We start from the raw sequence: 14,071 nt of genomic DNA, 5'->3' as shown, positions 1-14,071 counted from the left end.
CAGGCTAGTCTGATGTAAACAATCCTCTCTGAGGCTCCTCCCTGTGATTCTAGGCTATATCAAGTTGGCAAATCTAACAAAAAATTATATACACTACACCCACACATACAACATAAACATATACAACACACACAACACATAAATACATACAACATATATACATATACATACAAAATACATACCTATACACACAGAGTGCCAAGCTCAGTTTGCCCAGCTTCTCCTACAGGTTACATTCTTTTGTGGTGACTGAGGGTTACATGTTGTGTAAAATACCAACATCAGGAAACTACATTGCTACAAACTATAACTTTATTTTATGTCATATAGATCTCTCCCTCCACACATCCTTTTGTTTTGTACTTGTGTGAGTTGTGTCTTTTGTTCCTTTGTTTGAGGAAGGGTCTTACTATGAAATCCTGGGTGGCCTGGGACCTACTATGTTGTCCATGTAGCCCAAATTGGCCTTGAACTCACAGAGATCCACCTGCCTCACCTTCCTAACTGCTGGAACTAAATGATCACATCTGGAAAGTTATGTAACCACTGCAGCAATGAAAATACATGATGACAGGATGGTTCAGCATATAGAAGAAGTTCCTTGAAAGCCAGGGCTTCTCTCTCTCTCTCTCTCTCTCTCTCTCTCTCTCTCTCTCTCTCTCTGATTCAAAGCTGTCACACTTCCTCAAAGCTCTCTCTGGTACACACTCTGCCCAGTAGCACACACTCCTGCACCTCTTAATAATGTCTCCTCTGTCTCTTGGAGGAGTCTGAAGCCCAGCTCTCCCAGTGGCCACTGAGAATGAGGCAAGGCCACAGTCCACCCATGTCTCTGTGGAATGAGGAGATGACAGCATTCCCTAGGGATGAGGGAAAGGATTTTATGGTCCTCTAACACAGGAAAGCACTGTATTACAAAAAAAATAAAGTGACTTCCTTCTGTGTCCAAGTCCTCAGGTCTTCAGCTCAGGTGAGTTATTGATTTTCAGGGTAAACTGATTGCATTGTCCCTTTCCAGACTTACGTGAATGGGGAATGTTTCCACTAGCTCTTTGTAGGAGTCAGAGTTCTCTAGAGGAACAGAATTGATATAATGATTCTATATATATAGAAAAGGGATGTATTGGAATGGCTTACAGGCCTGAGTTCAGCTAAGCTAACAATGGCTGTCTACCAATGGGGAGTCTGAGAATCTAGTAGTCAGTCAGTTCACAAGGCTGGATGTCTCCATTGGTCTTCAGTATGCACCAGAATCCCAAAGAAGTAAAACTCTAATGCCAATAAGGAATGAATTTGCCCAGATTAAAGGTGTATCTTACTGCCTCAAAATATCTACATTAAGGGTGGGTCTTACTACTTCAATTGATTTAAGAAAAAATTTCTCACAGGTGTACCCAGCCAGTTGGATTGTAATCAATCCCAGATGTAGTTGAGTTGACAACCAAGAATAGCCATGGGGATGGCATGAGGTGGTGTTGGAATATATTTTGAGATGTGCTGTTTTGGGTGTTCTTTTCCGTCCTTAAAAGGTTTACTTATTTATTTTAAGTGAATTCTATGTTTTGACCACATACACATCTAGGCATCATATACCTTGCTACTGGTGCAAAGAATCAAACTGAAGACAGGGGAAAGAGCAACAGGTGCTCTTAACCACTGAGCCATCTCTCCAGCTAGATAAAGTCCTTTTTTCTCTTGTCGGGAATATCCAGTGGTTTATGCTTTTCCTCCTGCTCCTCCTCCTCCTGGTCCCCTTCCTCTTCCTCCTCTCCTCCTCCTCCTTCTTCTTCAAATTATTTATTTATTTTATGTATAGGAGTAGATTGTCACTGTCTTCAGATGTATCAGAATAGAGCATTGGATCCCATTACAGATGGCTGTGAGCCACAATGTGGTTGCTGGGAACTGGACTCAGGACTTCTGGAAGAGCAGTCAGTGCTCTTAACTTCTGAGCCATCCCTCCAGCCCCATTTTGTCACATTTTTAGCTCTCTAAATATCTCATTAGAGACTTAGGATGAGATCTCACTTGTTATAAGTCATCTGTTATATGACACTGTTCTTGGGGATCCATAAGCAAACATCTACTTTTCTCAGATAGAGAATTGAAGTAAGGACACCACCAAAGACCAGCTTGGCAAGCCAATTAGTTTTATGGTGGTTACTGACAGAAGTCGGGATGAGGGATGAGCAGAAATGGCTCAAAGACAGCTGCATTACCTGAAGTCCACCCCAACATTGTAATGGCTCACAAAGGCTGGAAACCTGTAGCCCAGTGCACATGATGTGTGCAGCTCAGCAGGTTAGAGAGTGTCTCTGTCAGGGTGCTCAGCTGCTGGACTGAGCCTCTCTCTTCAGGTAGCTTTGCTGGTCTGAAAGCAACTTTCAGTTGTCCTTCCTGCTTACCCATGCTTAAGGAGGAAGAGTCCAGTGAATCTTGTCACTTTCCAGGACTTTCTGAAGCCTTTCAGTTGTTTGCTTCCCTGCATAGAAATTTCTCTATCTTAAAAAGCTTCCAAGCAGAGGCCTAACTTAAAGGAAACTGCCACACAACAGGGTCCTTGTATTAAGTAATTAACAGGAGGATCTGGTTGGGGTTGAGAACTCAGTGCTTGTAGAATGTCCTTATCAGACAGATTTTGCAAGGTCAAAGGTAGAGGTTTGAGGACAGTTCCCAGCTCAGGGACAGGAAGGATTGGCTGGCCACCACTCCCAGAGTCTCTGAAAGGAGCAACCAGGGCAATACCTTCATGCCACACCTCTGCTGCTCAGAACTGAGAAAGCAAGCCCTTTGATAAGGATTCTGGGGTTCTGAGGCCAGTCTCCTCCAGGTCTTTGCAAACCAACTTTGACCCTGGTTCTTTGCATGACACACTCTGCTTCTCCTCTTCTATAATTAGTTCAGTGTTACTTCCTCAAAGAGAACAGGCCTGGCCTCCTTATCTAAGCAGTCTCAAGCCCCACCCCCTCCAGGCAAGCTCTCTAGAGTCACCTGTTTGGTCCTTTTGTCCTAGAGCTCAGCATGCACTAGAAGCAGACTCCCTTGTTGGGTTGTGTGTGTCTTTCACAGGGACAGGAATGGTGTCTGCTTGAGGTACCTCCTACCCTGCAACCACCACTGCTCCCCTACAGTGTCTGGTATTTTTGGAGGGGCTCACTGAGAACTGACTGAAGAAATGAAGGAGGAAGAAGAAAGAGGAGGAGAAAGTGTGCTTGCACATGCAGTGAAAGGTGAGTGACTAAGGAGCCCCAGGCTAGCTTGGGATTCCGGACTCATCAAGAAGACTGAACACCCACCTGACAAGAGTATCAACATAGAGATAAGACCTGAGGCACTGAGGGGTTCTGAGAAGAAAGTCAACCCTTGAGAAAGACCTTGTCTGGCATTTTACAACCTTTTTACTCCAGGAAACAGATCTGCAGATGGAATTTTTCTACACTAAAAGTTTGCTTTCTTTTCTGCCCTCTAAAAGCCTCAAGCCCCCTGCACCTCTGCACTGAGTCTCCCCTGCCACAGGGAAACTGCTGCCCTTCAGGTTCTGATTAGTAAACATCAGGTTCCAATAAAGGATGGGGTCCCGCCCACCTTTTTTTATTTCCACGTTACTTCCATCCATCCCCTCCTCATGACTGGGGATCAAAGTTATAGATGGTACCAGGTATCTCCAGAGACATTTCCCCCACAAGACATTTCTGGCTTTTCTTTTGAGCTGCTCATGGCTGCTATGGTCCACAAGAAGTCAATCATCAAGGTACAATACCTACCATGGACTGGTAATACCTAAGAACAACTCTGGACTGCCTTGTGACAGTGGTGGGTCCCTCTTTGAGGGAGCTTGGGTGCAGAGAGTGGACATAGTCCATAACACACATGACAAGGGGCTAGAAAGATATCTCAGCAGTTAAGAGCACTAACTGCTCTTCCATAGGTCCTGAGTTCAATTCCCAGTTACCACATGGTGGCTAACAACCATCTGTAATGGGATCTGATGCCCTCTTCCAGTATGTCTGAAGAGAGCAACAGTGTACTCATAAAAATAAAATAAATAAACATTAAAAACAAAAAAACCACACATGACAACACAAAGCAAGGCAATTTTAGGGCTCCTTTCTCTGCAGATGAAGAGAGGTCTCTCAGAGAAGGAGAAAGTGGGGCCTGGATGATGGAGAAAAGCCCTCTAGGTAGATCCAGTGCTAATAGGGAGTGAGTTCAAGTCTCAGCATAAGATCAAATCTCCTGAGGCAAGCTATGACCAGTGTCACTTCAGTTGAGAAAGAAGCCAGACTGAGGCTGGAAGGGAGAGACCTCCTAATAAATCCTGCTTGCCAAGGGCAGAGGTGTGCTGTGTGCCCCAAGGGAGGGGTAGGGCACACCACTGGACTGACCACTGAATCTAAGCTAAAGAAGGATAGCCTCAGGAATCTGCTCAGATGTGTTTGCTTAGCACACTGGAGGCCAGAGGCTCAGTCCCCAGCAGTGTGTGTGTGTGAGGGGATGGGGGAGTGGATAGCCAGGCTTGGTGGGCCATACTTGTAATCTCAGTAGTTAGGAAGCTGAGGCAGGAGGGTCTCTCTGAGTTCAGTGCTATCCTGGGCTACACAGTGAGTTCTAGGCTAGTATGTGTGTGCTCCCAGTGTTGAGATCTAGTCTCCAATTTCTAAAAAGGGAAGGCCACCCTTAGTGTAGTGCACAGCATGACCTGCAGGGGGCAGGATGGAGATTAGAGCAGAGGCAGAAGTCTGCTCTTGTCCCAAACACAGCCTAGAGACAGTCCTCAGCATAGCCTGGAGTGGCCTGCTATGGAGTGTGACCCTGAAATAGGGAGAGTTAGATGTGGGTCTGCTTTGGGTACCACTAAGAAGGGTAAGAGAAGGAGGAAAGAGAAACCAGAAATCACCTCTGCTGTTGTTTGTTTTTAACCTGAACAGCTAGGTTTTTGATGCCCCATTTACCTGTGACATCAGGAAGGATGCACAGTGGAAGGGCAAGAAGAAGCCAGAGCTCACTTTTGGCCTTGAGGTCCTCCACTGGCTCCAGGGGGCGGAGCTGTGTGGTGAAGTCTGTCTAGTGTGTAGCTGCCTGAAGCCAAGAATCAACTGGGTTCACCTGAAAGGGGGGCTGGGAATGAAAGTGGACAGAGAGTGCAGGAAGAGATGAAACCAAGACAAAGTTCTCTGATCCAGGCTCAAAGCTTTAATCTTCAGCTCTCAATTTAAAGGTGAAGGCCCAACCCTGAACCCCTCCATGTTTCAGCTGGAGATGGGTGGGATAATCCATAATCTGTTCTTGGTCTGGGCCAGAGATATCTCAAGGCAAGCCCAGAGGCAGTTCTTCTTCTAAGTTCCAGGCAGCCAAGATGGGTAACTCCACCTAGAGCCTATCACTTGGTCTGTTGTGGTAAGCAAGGTCTCACTGGCCTGCTCAAGGCTGGGGGAAGGGCACATAGAGTTCAACAGGGAAGGCTTGGCCAGAGATGAAGATCCCAGAGTCAACAAACAAAACAGTCTGTGATGTAGGAGGAACTGAACAGTATACAATGATGTTAAATATCTCCTCACTCAGAACATAGAAGTGGATTTGTCTACAGGAGCACTGGAGGCCGGGCTGTATAGTAACCAGGCTCCTTAGAACCCAAAGGCACAAAGAATGGGTGTGTCTAACTTAGTAAATTTAGTCTCAGAGTGAAACTATGAGCCAGTGGTGAGTGCAGTGAGAAAACCGAGGCAGAGAAGAGATAGACTGCATGTCAACAGGCAGGGGCCTCCAACCGTTCCTTGGGATGAAGCTTAAGTACATGAAGGGGTGTTGGGGGCAGGGAAAGCGAAAGCGGGGCAGTGGTGGTTTACACCCTTAATCCCAACACTCAGGGAGCAGAGGCAGGTGGGTATCTTGAGTTTGAGGCTAGCCTGGTCTTCCAGGACAGCCAGGGCTACACAAAAAGAGAAACCCTATCTAGAGGAGCTGGGGGAGGGGGACATGCACCTACACAGAGGCCGCTACCAGGAAGTTACAGTTATGGTTTGACTTTAAACAGGGTGGGTCCTTTCTGATACCCCAGCATATTGTTTCGACATGTGAACCAGACTGGTCAGGTTGTGACCTAGAATTATGTATGGGTTAGGGTCTATTACCAGGTATAGCCTGACTCAATTCCTCATGACCGGAGGCTATTACCCAACAATTTCTGTTCAGGGCTAGTTTCCTCTTGTATAGTAGCCAGAACTAGTCACCTGGTATAACAGTTTCCTTTATTATTATTTTTTATCTCTAGGTACTCTGACTGATTTCTCACTGGGGAAGTTAATTAGTTCTGTGACAAAGTCACAGGAGGTATGACAAGCACTGTGGGAGTGAGCACAGATTAGGACAAAGAGCCTCAGGTCCACTGTCACTCAGAAGTGACAGAGGAGGTGGAAGATGCAGCCAGTGCAGTAGAGGAAAGCGAGGCAGAGTGGACTCAGACATGTATAGGGAAGTTGTTGGAGCAGGAACACTGGTCATGTGGATCAGATGCCACTGAGACATGAGATCAGGATACAGACATTGGCTTCATCAGAATGGAGGTCACATGACCAGGATGGAAGTGATGTCCTGGAATAGTGGGAACAGAAGGGGAGAAAAGATGGAGAGGGGAGGTAGGCCAGCAGGACAGGGGACAGAGGTTTTCAGAGAGGTTGGTGCAGTTCCTCCTCCCTCTGTCCCTGGAGCACGCTGGCTCCCTTAGCTCTCCTCACTGTGTCTCCCCAACATCCTTGGGCAACTCCTATGAAGGAGATCCCTATGTCAGCTCAAAGGGCTGCTCCTAGTGCCAACTAAGCTGCAAGATTCTGCACAAACACTTGGAGGCAGATCTCACCCATCCCACCCCCAAACACAGACTTCCTCCTTCCTTCACTGACTGTCATTCATCATTCATTCACAAGTTTGATCTACTCAGTCTCCATAAAGGATGATTTCTCAGTCATTTGCAAACAGCTCACCCAGCCCCCAGCTAACCAGGCTGCAGCTCAGTTTCTCCTCCACTCTGTACCCAGAGCTCATGAGTCTCAGAGGCTGAGAACATGGGCACCAATGTTTTGCTTATGTCCCCAGACATCCGGGCCTTTCCATAGACACTGCTTACTTATTCCTCAGCATGGTATAGATGCCATGTATGCCACCCAGCCTTCTTACTTATCTGTCTTCATAACAGGGCTGGAAACTCTACCAGTTGTCCTTGTTCAAATTTCACTTGGTATTTTTTTCTATTGCTAATGTTTGAAGCCAGAGCCTTGAACATGTTAGACAGGACAACTGAGTTGTATCTCCAGCCCTTCATAAACTACATCTGCCTATAAACAAATACTATAAGCAAAGCCATCAAACCTACAAAAGCAAGGCTTATTCATTGGGGAAAAATACCTCAAGCAATGCTAAAGCATAGAAAATATAAAGTTTGGGCTGGAGAGACGGTTTAGCATTTGAACACCGGCCACTCTTCACAGGATCCAGGATCAACTCCCAGCACCCAGTGTGTCTCTTAACTGTTGGAGCCCAAGTTCTAAGAAACCTGATGTCACTCCAGCCTCCTAGGGTATGAAATGCACATTGATATACAGATACACATGCAGGCAAAGCATTAATGTAGATTAAATATAACTTATATTTAAGCCGTGCAGTGGATGTGCACAGATTTAATCTCAGCAGTTTGGAGGCTGAGGCAGGTGGATCTCTGAGTTTGAAGTCAGCCTGGTCTACAGAGGGAGTCCAGGACTGCCAGGGCCACAAAGAGAAACCCTGTTTTGAAAAGATTTTTTTTAAAATCCTCTCAGTAAACCACCTGCTTGCTGCTCCCAATAGATCTCACCCCCTCCTAGAATTTTTGGGGCAGCCACTGGGGACTTAACTCCGGGTCTTTCACATCCTGGGCAAATTCTCTACCACTGAGCTACATTCTCCATCCCCACCATGGCTTTAACTCATTGTGACTCAGATCTGTCATCCTCCTGCCTCACATTCCTGACTAACTTGAACTACACCACAGCACCTGGCTCTTCTAGATCAGAATGGGCATGCAGAGAAACACAGACACACATTTATAAAAATGTAACTATGAAGTTTATTTTACAAAACTTTTCTTTTCCCCCTATAAGAGAGACACAACATAGGTTGTCATGACAGATCCTTCATTCTTAGGGAATGGGTATACAGTGTGGGTGCCTGTCTGACAGAACAAGCTCCCAGAGGGCAGTGGACCAGTGTTTCACACCCCACGGTTCATTGCATCAGAAGATGCCCATCTGCATCTTTGTGAGCTTTGGTGTGTGGGCCTCTCTGCAGGCTTATCTTCAAAAGTGGCACTGTACCTGATCTTATCCTGGATACTCAGGACAGGAAGACTAGAGTAGCAAATTTAACAACATTGGTGGAATGAGCAGTGCAAGGTCACCTCTGAAATCTGTGACTCTCACCCACTGTAATGACTACACTGAGTGGGAATAAAATCACTCAGGAGACTGGAGAGATGGCTCAGTGATTGAGAACACAGGTAGCTCTTCAGGACCTGGGTTCAATTCCCAACTCCCACGTGGCTACTCATACACCAGTTCAAGGATCTGACCCCTCACAGAACACTGATGCACATTTTAAATATAATAAAATATTTCATCCACTGACTGTCAGAAAATCCACTCTCTGTAGGACATGACACTGGAGTAAAAGCCCTATACCATCTTCAATGTCTGGTAGGTGACAAGCAGGCTGAGGTGACTTCCTCCTACAGGGAAAAGCCCAGCTCTCAGAGCCCAAATCTAGGTGGAATCTCTGTCTTGCCATCCTCTGTGGTAGCCCAGGAATTCTGGGGATTCTTGAGGATCCCCAGTTTGAAGCCAGCCTGGTCTACAGAGGGAGTCCAAGATAGCCACACCTGCCCTGCCTGCACACCTAAGCACTGAGTTTTGGTAGTGTTGTCTGTCTGAAGGGAAATGTTGGCCTTCAGCCCTCTGCAGCACACACAGTAAAGACAAGGATAAGGTGCCAAGGCATTGGCACCAGGAACTGTCTTCAATGTCCTGTCTCCTGCACAGTCCAGGCTCCAAGCTGTACTCAGTCGCCCAGTCACAGGACAAAACCTTCTTCATTCAGGAGTTAATGGTCAGGGATGGGCTGTAGAGCCTGGATCCCAGGCTTAGAAGGAGGAGCAAGGCTGGGTCTGCCTCCCCTCCCCCTGCAGGGAATTCCTGGAAAGGAATGAGGAAGGAAATGTTCCCTGGCCTGACTCCACACAAGTCTAATCCATGGCTGCTTCTCCAGGTTTTCTCCCCACCCTACCTTCTCCTAGAAGGCTGTTTTCTGGCTTGGATCTCTAATAGGAGTCCCATGCTTCATCAAAGTTTGGTGTCCCAGGAAAGCAGGTCCCAGGACTAGAACAGGATCCCAGGGGCTTTCCAGTTCATGTCTTTGGTGGGCCCAAGATCCAAGGAAGCTGAAGGTCTAAGCATTCATTCCCATCTGGGATGCTCAGTGCTCCCAACAGGTGGGCAGTGCAGTCAGTCACCACTGGAAGAAGCTGCAAGTGTTTCCTGAGCCTCTGAACTTGTCTCCATCACCACTTAGCAGCCAGCCATTGAAACTCAGTGCCTGTGTTGTTTGCATTGCTATAGAGGTCCAGCCAGGTCCTCTCTGCCCAGGTATGGATGGAAGATGACTCAGAGTCTGTGCAGGTCAGTCTTCAATCTCTTCCAGAAACAGAAGTGCTTCTGTAGGATGGCAGAGGGAGCTGTCCAGGCAAGATTGGCAGTCCACTAGCAATGATCTCTCTACATTCACTAAGGCATCCCCAAATCTTATAAAAATTCCAATGGGCTTTAGTGTGGGTCAGAGACCATGGATCCAACAACTCAGCTCTCATGACAAAAGGGGAGAGGGCAGCAGTATATAAAAACAATAAATTAAATCAAAGGACAAGAGACATGATGGGATAGGCAGTCATTCCTGGGTCCTGTATTGATCCAAGAGGTTTGTGTGTGAGGTAGCTCAAAGCGTATCATAGCCAGCTCCTCTCATCTGGACAGCAGGGCCCTCAGGGCTGAGGCTGTAGGGAGGCGGTGGTTCTATGGGAGTTGACTTCAGTACAACCTGCAGGAGAAAAGGGGTACTTGTGTTATTTAGGGTCTGGGTAAACAATGACAAATATGGTTGTCAGAGCCCTCCCCAATCCATTATTTAAACAGGTTGGACAGCCAGCTTTGAAACACATTAGGTATTAGGACAGAAAGAGGCACCTGACTGTAGGGTGGTGGGGGATCCAAGGATGTGACCCAAATGCTCTCTAGAGGAGCAATGGAGGGTGGGTCTGGAGGTGCCTGATGATCTGATGTCCTGACATCATGCTGTAGTTTTCTGCAGTTGGGACAGAAGCGCCTCACTAGGCCACAGATGCACAAGAGAGGGAGCATGATCAATAGGATGATTAACATGATCCTACGGAGAAGGGGGATGGTTTGTGATAAGTGCCCAGGTCATGCTCTCTTGTCATACCTCCTCCATCACCCACCCCCACCCTGTTTCAGGTGAACCCAGACCTCAGTGAAGGATGTCCAAAAATAGTGACCTTGGGCTTACCTGAAGGGTTCATTTTCAGGATTCCAGACCTTTTTTTCCAGACAGCATTCATTGTCACAGCATAGGACTCCTTTGGGACAGTTTCTAGAAATACACATAGGCATAGGGAGAAACTGATGGCATTAGAGTGTCCAAACAAAGGGTCCCTGCTCTCCTAGACACTTAGATCCTCAGGTTGCCAACCACCCTTAGTGGGTGTGAGGTTTAGATCCATCCTGGGTTTACTGGGAGGAATTGGGGTCTGGACTTGAGACCTGAGTTCACAGTTCATCAGGGCAGTATGCCATTGTTCCTCAAGCAGAATGGTCATAATGCTGATCTTACATGGGAGGCAGGAGTGGGACATCGCTCATTTGACTCTCCTTCCTACCCAAGCAGTGAAAGGTTGGGGATTATGAGCATACAGATCCTGTAGACTCTGAGGCTGGGTAAGTTGAGAAGGACTATGTTTTCAGCAAAAGTGATATAAATTAGGTGTCTGTACCCTTATCCATGGCAAAATCTGAACACACACACCCATTCCCTGCCTTTACTGATAATTATTGACAAAGTCTCATACTTACAAGATGTCACATGTGTTTAGAGTCTGTGGAAGGAAAAAGACAAAAGTTAGAGCTCCAAGCCTGGGAGTTGGGTCTCAGAGGTTAGAATGCTTGTCCAGCATGGCAACAAATCAGGTAGGGGTGTGTAAACCAGTGGTGCATGTCCATCAGGACAGAACTCCAGAGAAGGCAGAACTCTTCAAGGCTGTATAGCCAGTTTGAGGCCAGATTGGGAACAAGAAACTCTGTCTCAAAAAGAACTGGAGGCTAGTCTCTGCTCAGTCATTGTCCAGTGGGGCTCAGATTCTACCTCCTTCCAACTACCATCCATGCCTAGGTTCAACAACTGGAGCCTACTGGAGCCTACCCCTTCCTCCCCAACTGCTGGGATTAAAGGACAGATTGCCAAGGAATTTCCTTCACCTTTTTTCTTTTCTTTCTTTCTTTTTTTTTTTTTTTAAACTGAGACAGGTAAGGTTCTCACTGTATTGCCCTGGATAGTCTAGAATTCAGAGTTTTACCTGTCTCTGTCTCCAGACCACTGGATTAAATATGTAGACCTCTATATCTGGCGCGCGCGCACACACACACACACACACACACACACACACACACACACACACACACACATAATTTCAGAATGGCCTAGGAAGGCACCTTTAGTGGATCCTTAGCTTCAGAGTCCCCCAGAAAGCAACCTAAGCACCCACTTTCCCTACAGCCATGACCCAGTGTCATAGGTAGAGACAACTCTGGGAGTTCACTAAACAGACTCAGGTCCTATTCACTCTCAGGTCAATGATGGAAATGCCCTGCCTGGTAGCCTTCAGTGTTTGGAGGCACCCAAGGTCTGCATACAGCATTCCATGCTATTGATAACAGTACTGTCTAAGCTCTTAATTAGGACTCTCTTCCCCCAGGCATCAAGACATTGCCCTCTCTGGCTACTTCACTTAAAATTACAACCAATGCCAGGGGTGATGGTGCATGCCTTTAATCTCAGGACTCCATAATTTCTAGGGTTCCATAAGTAGACACTGTCTCAACAAATAAGGTATAGGTTTTGGCTTTGCTAAAGAACCTTACAATGGCATTTCTTTTGCTAAAGAAAAGAGAAAGGACAAGTGACAGTCACAGCTGGGATCATTCCTTCTCTATGCTCACAGTAGCTCAGATGCATAGGTACATAACCACTTAGCTATCTCTCGAGTCCCCAAGATTGTTAATTTAACTGCTGAGTTGAGGCCAGCCTGGACTATAGAACTCTAGGATAGCCAGGGCTGGAGAAACCCTGTCTCAGAAAAACAAAACAAACAAAAATATATTGTGTTTAAAAGGCTTGTTCTGACCACCTCAGGAAAACCTGCCAACCCAACACACTTAGAGTTTGAATATGAACAAGAGGTCCAATCCTGCCTCCCAGGGATCACAACATGAGGCCACCCAGCCCAGGCAGCCAGGTCTATCCCAGATCAAATTGGAACTAATCAGAGGAGTGAAAGCCTCCACTTCCCTGGTACACAAAGAGATAAGTCCCAGAGAGGGTCAATAAACTACACCCCAAGGTCACCAGCCATGGAGGAAGAGGGAAGGAGAGACCTTAACCCACACAAGCAAGACCTCAGGTTCCTCAGCCTGACTCAGAGCTTAATAAGACATGCCAAGATTAAAGCAGGGGTCAAAGTTCCTATTCAGGGCTGTGGTTGGGGCCAGTTCCCAGTTAACAACACAACTCTGCCAAGACCTGGGCCCAGGTTTCCCCAGGGCCTCACTCTGAGGTCCCTTCTTCCACTATCCCCAAACAGAACAGAAAGGAAGTTACCAATTGGCTGTGGTTAAGGGAATTCCTGACAAGTTAAGGTGGGCACTGGGTTCCTAGACAAGCCTCTGCCCCATAGGGTCCTCCAAAATAAACAGAAGTCTTACTTACCTCATTGGTGCTTACTCCTTGGAGACTGGAAAGCAGACCAAAGATCAAGGTGAGTGCACCCAGGATCCAGGTGTCCTGCATCCTGGCAAGGGAGCCACTGAGCTTCTGTGTGTAAGGACAGAGTGACAAGGCAAAACCTTTCCAACTTCTCTCCACCTATAGGGCCCAGCCTCAGGATAGGGGCGGAGTTAAGACACAGGAGTTGGGCAGGACCAGGGCTTTGAGCCAAGCTGGAGTTCTGGGAAGAGAAGTGGGGAGGAGCTGGCCTTGCTTGAGCTTGAGGAATTGGGAATCCAGAGGTTAGAAGACAATTGGTTTACCAACTCTGTAAGTTGGACACATTGGAGCACTCTGGAAGTCCCTCTGCTGGGCTGAGTTTAAATAGTGGTTAGAGGAGGGCGTGGTGACACAACCTTTAATCCCGTCAAGGAGAAGGCAGACCTCTGTGAGTTCAAATTAGTATGATATAATTAGTGACATTTTGGCTAGCCAGGATTAAATTAATAATAATTAAAAAAAAAAAAAAAAAAAAGCCAGGTGAGGAAGCACAACCCTCTAAATCCCAGCACTCAGGAGACAGAGGCAAGTGGATCTCTGAAGCTGCCTGGTCTACAGAGGGAGTTCCAGGACAGCCATGACTACACAGAAATCCTGTGGGGGTCTGCAGGCACCATAGTTGGGGAGGTGACTTAGAAGTTAAGAGCTAACTGGATGATCTCCTGGCCTCCCTGGACGTCAGGCACTTGGTGCACAGGGGTATGTGTAGTCAAAATATCCAAACACAGAAATAGTAATTATTTTAATGGTAACAAAGCATTTTAAAAACTACTAATGTTTAAAGTCAGTATAGTGAAGCAAGTCATAAGATAGGATAACAAGCCAGCAGGTGACAGGACACACCTTTCACTTGGCTTTATTCCCACTATTCCATCTGAGAGGGCAGGATTGAGAATTCAAGGTCAAGCATCTGGACCTTGAGTAATCATGACCCAGCAGA

At 46.8% G+C, this 14,071-nt stretch overlaps 1 protein-coding gene and 1 long non-coding RNA gene across 4 annotated transcripts in view; one reads left to right on the top strand and one right to left on the bottom strand.

The window, feature by feature from the left end:
* The window catches only part of LOC143442694 (uncharacterized), a 39,498-nt gene that overhangs the window by 13,116 nt on the left and 12,311 nt on the right, over positions 1 to 14,071 (top strand). For all 3 annotated transcript variants that reach the window (XR_013111089.1, XR_013111090.1, XR_013111088.1), the window contains one exon: positions 3,070 to 3,230. This is a non-coding gene — a long non-coding RNA (uncharacterized LOC143442694). The remainder of the gene's footprint in view (positions 1 to 3,069; positions 3,231 to 14,071) is intronic.
* LOC117709841 (transmembrane protein 92-like) lies at positions 7,507 to 13,393 on the bottom strand. The gene is made up of 5 exons (XM_034504235.2): positions 13,075 to 13,393; positions 11,166 to 11,188; positions 10,603 to 10,686; positions 10,263 to 10,461; positions 7,507 to 10,116 (listed from the first exon to the last, which is right to left on the bottom strand). The coding sequence occupies exons 1-5, from the start codon at positions 13,153 to 13,155 to the stop codon at positions 10,015 to 10,017; spliced, it is 489 nt and encodes a 162-aa protein (XP_034360126.1). The 5' UTR covers positions 13,156 to 13,393; the 3' UTR covers positions 7,507 to 10,014.

Source organism: Arvicanthis niloticus, chromosome 6 (genome assembly GCF_011762505.2).
Source record: "Arvicanthis niloticus isolate mArvNil1 chromosome 6, mArvNil1.pat.X, whole genome shotgun sequence".
In the NCBI taxonomy this organism is placed as follows: domain Eukaryota; kingdom Metazoa; phylum Chordata; class Mammalia; order Rodentia; family Muridae; genus Arvicanthis; species Arvicanthis niloticus.
This window is presented reverse-complemented; position numbering and strand designations above follow the sequence as displayed.

Excerpts from the sequence above, each read along its gene's own strand:
- LOC117709841 (XM_034504235.2), bottom strand. The coding sequence starts at position 13,155 with ATGCAGGACACCTGGATCCTGGGTGCACTCACCTTGATCTTTGGTCTG. Across the intron at positions 10,687-11,165 it reads CTAAACACATGTGACATCTT|AAACTGTCCCAAAGGAGTCC; the intron begins GTAAGTATGAGA and ends GTGTATTTCTAG. Across the intron at positions 10,462-10,602 it reads CCTGAAAATGAACCCTTCAG|GATCATGTTAATCATCCTAT; the intron begins GTAAGCCCAAGG and ends CCTTCTCCGTAG.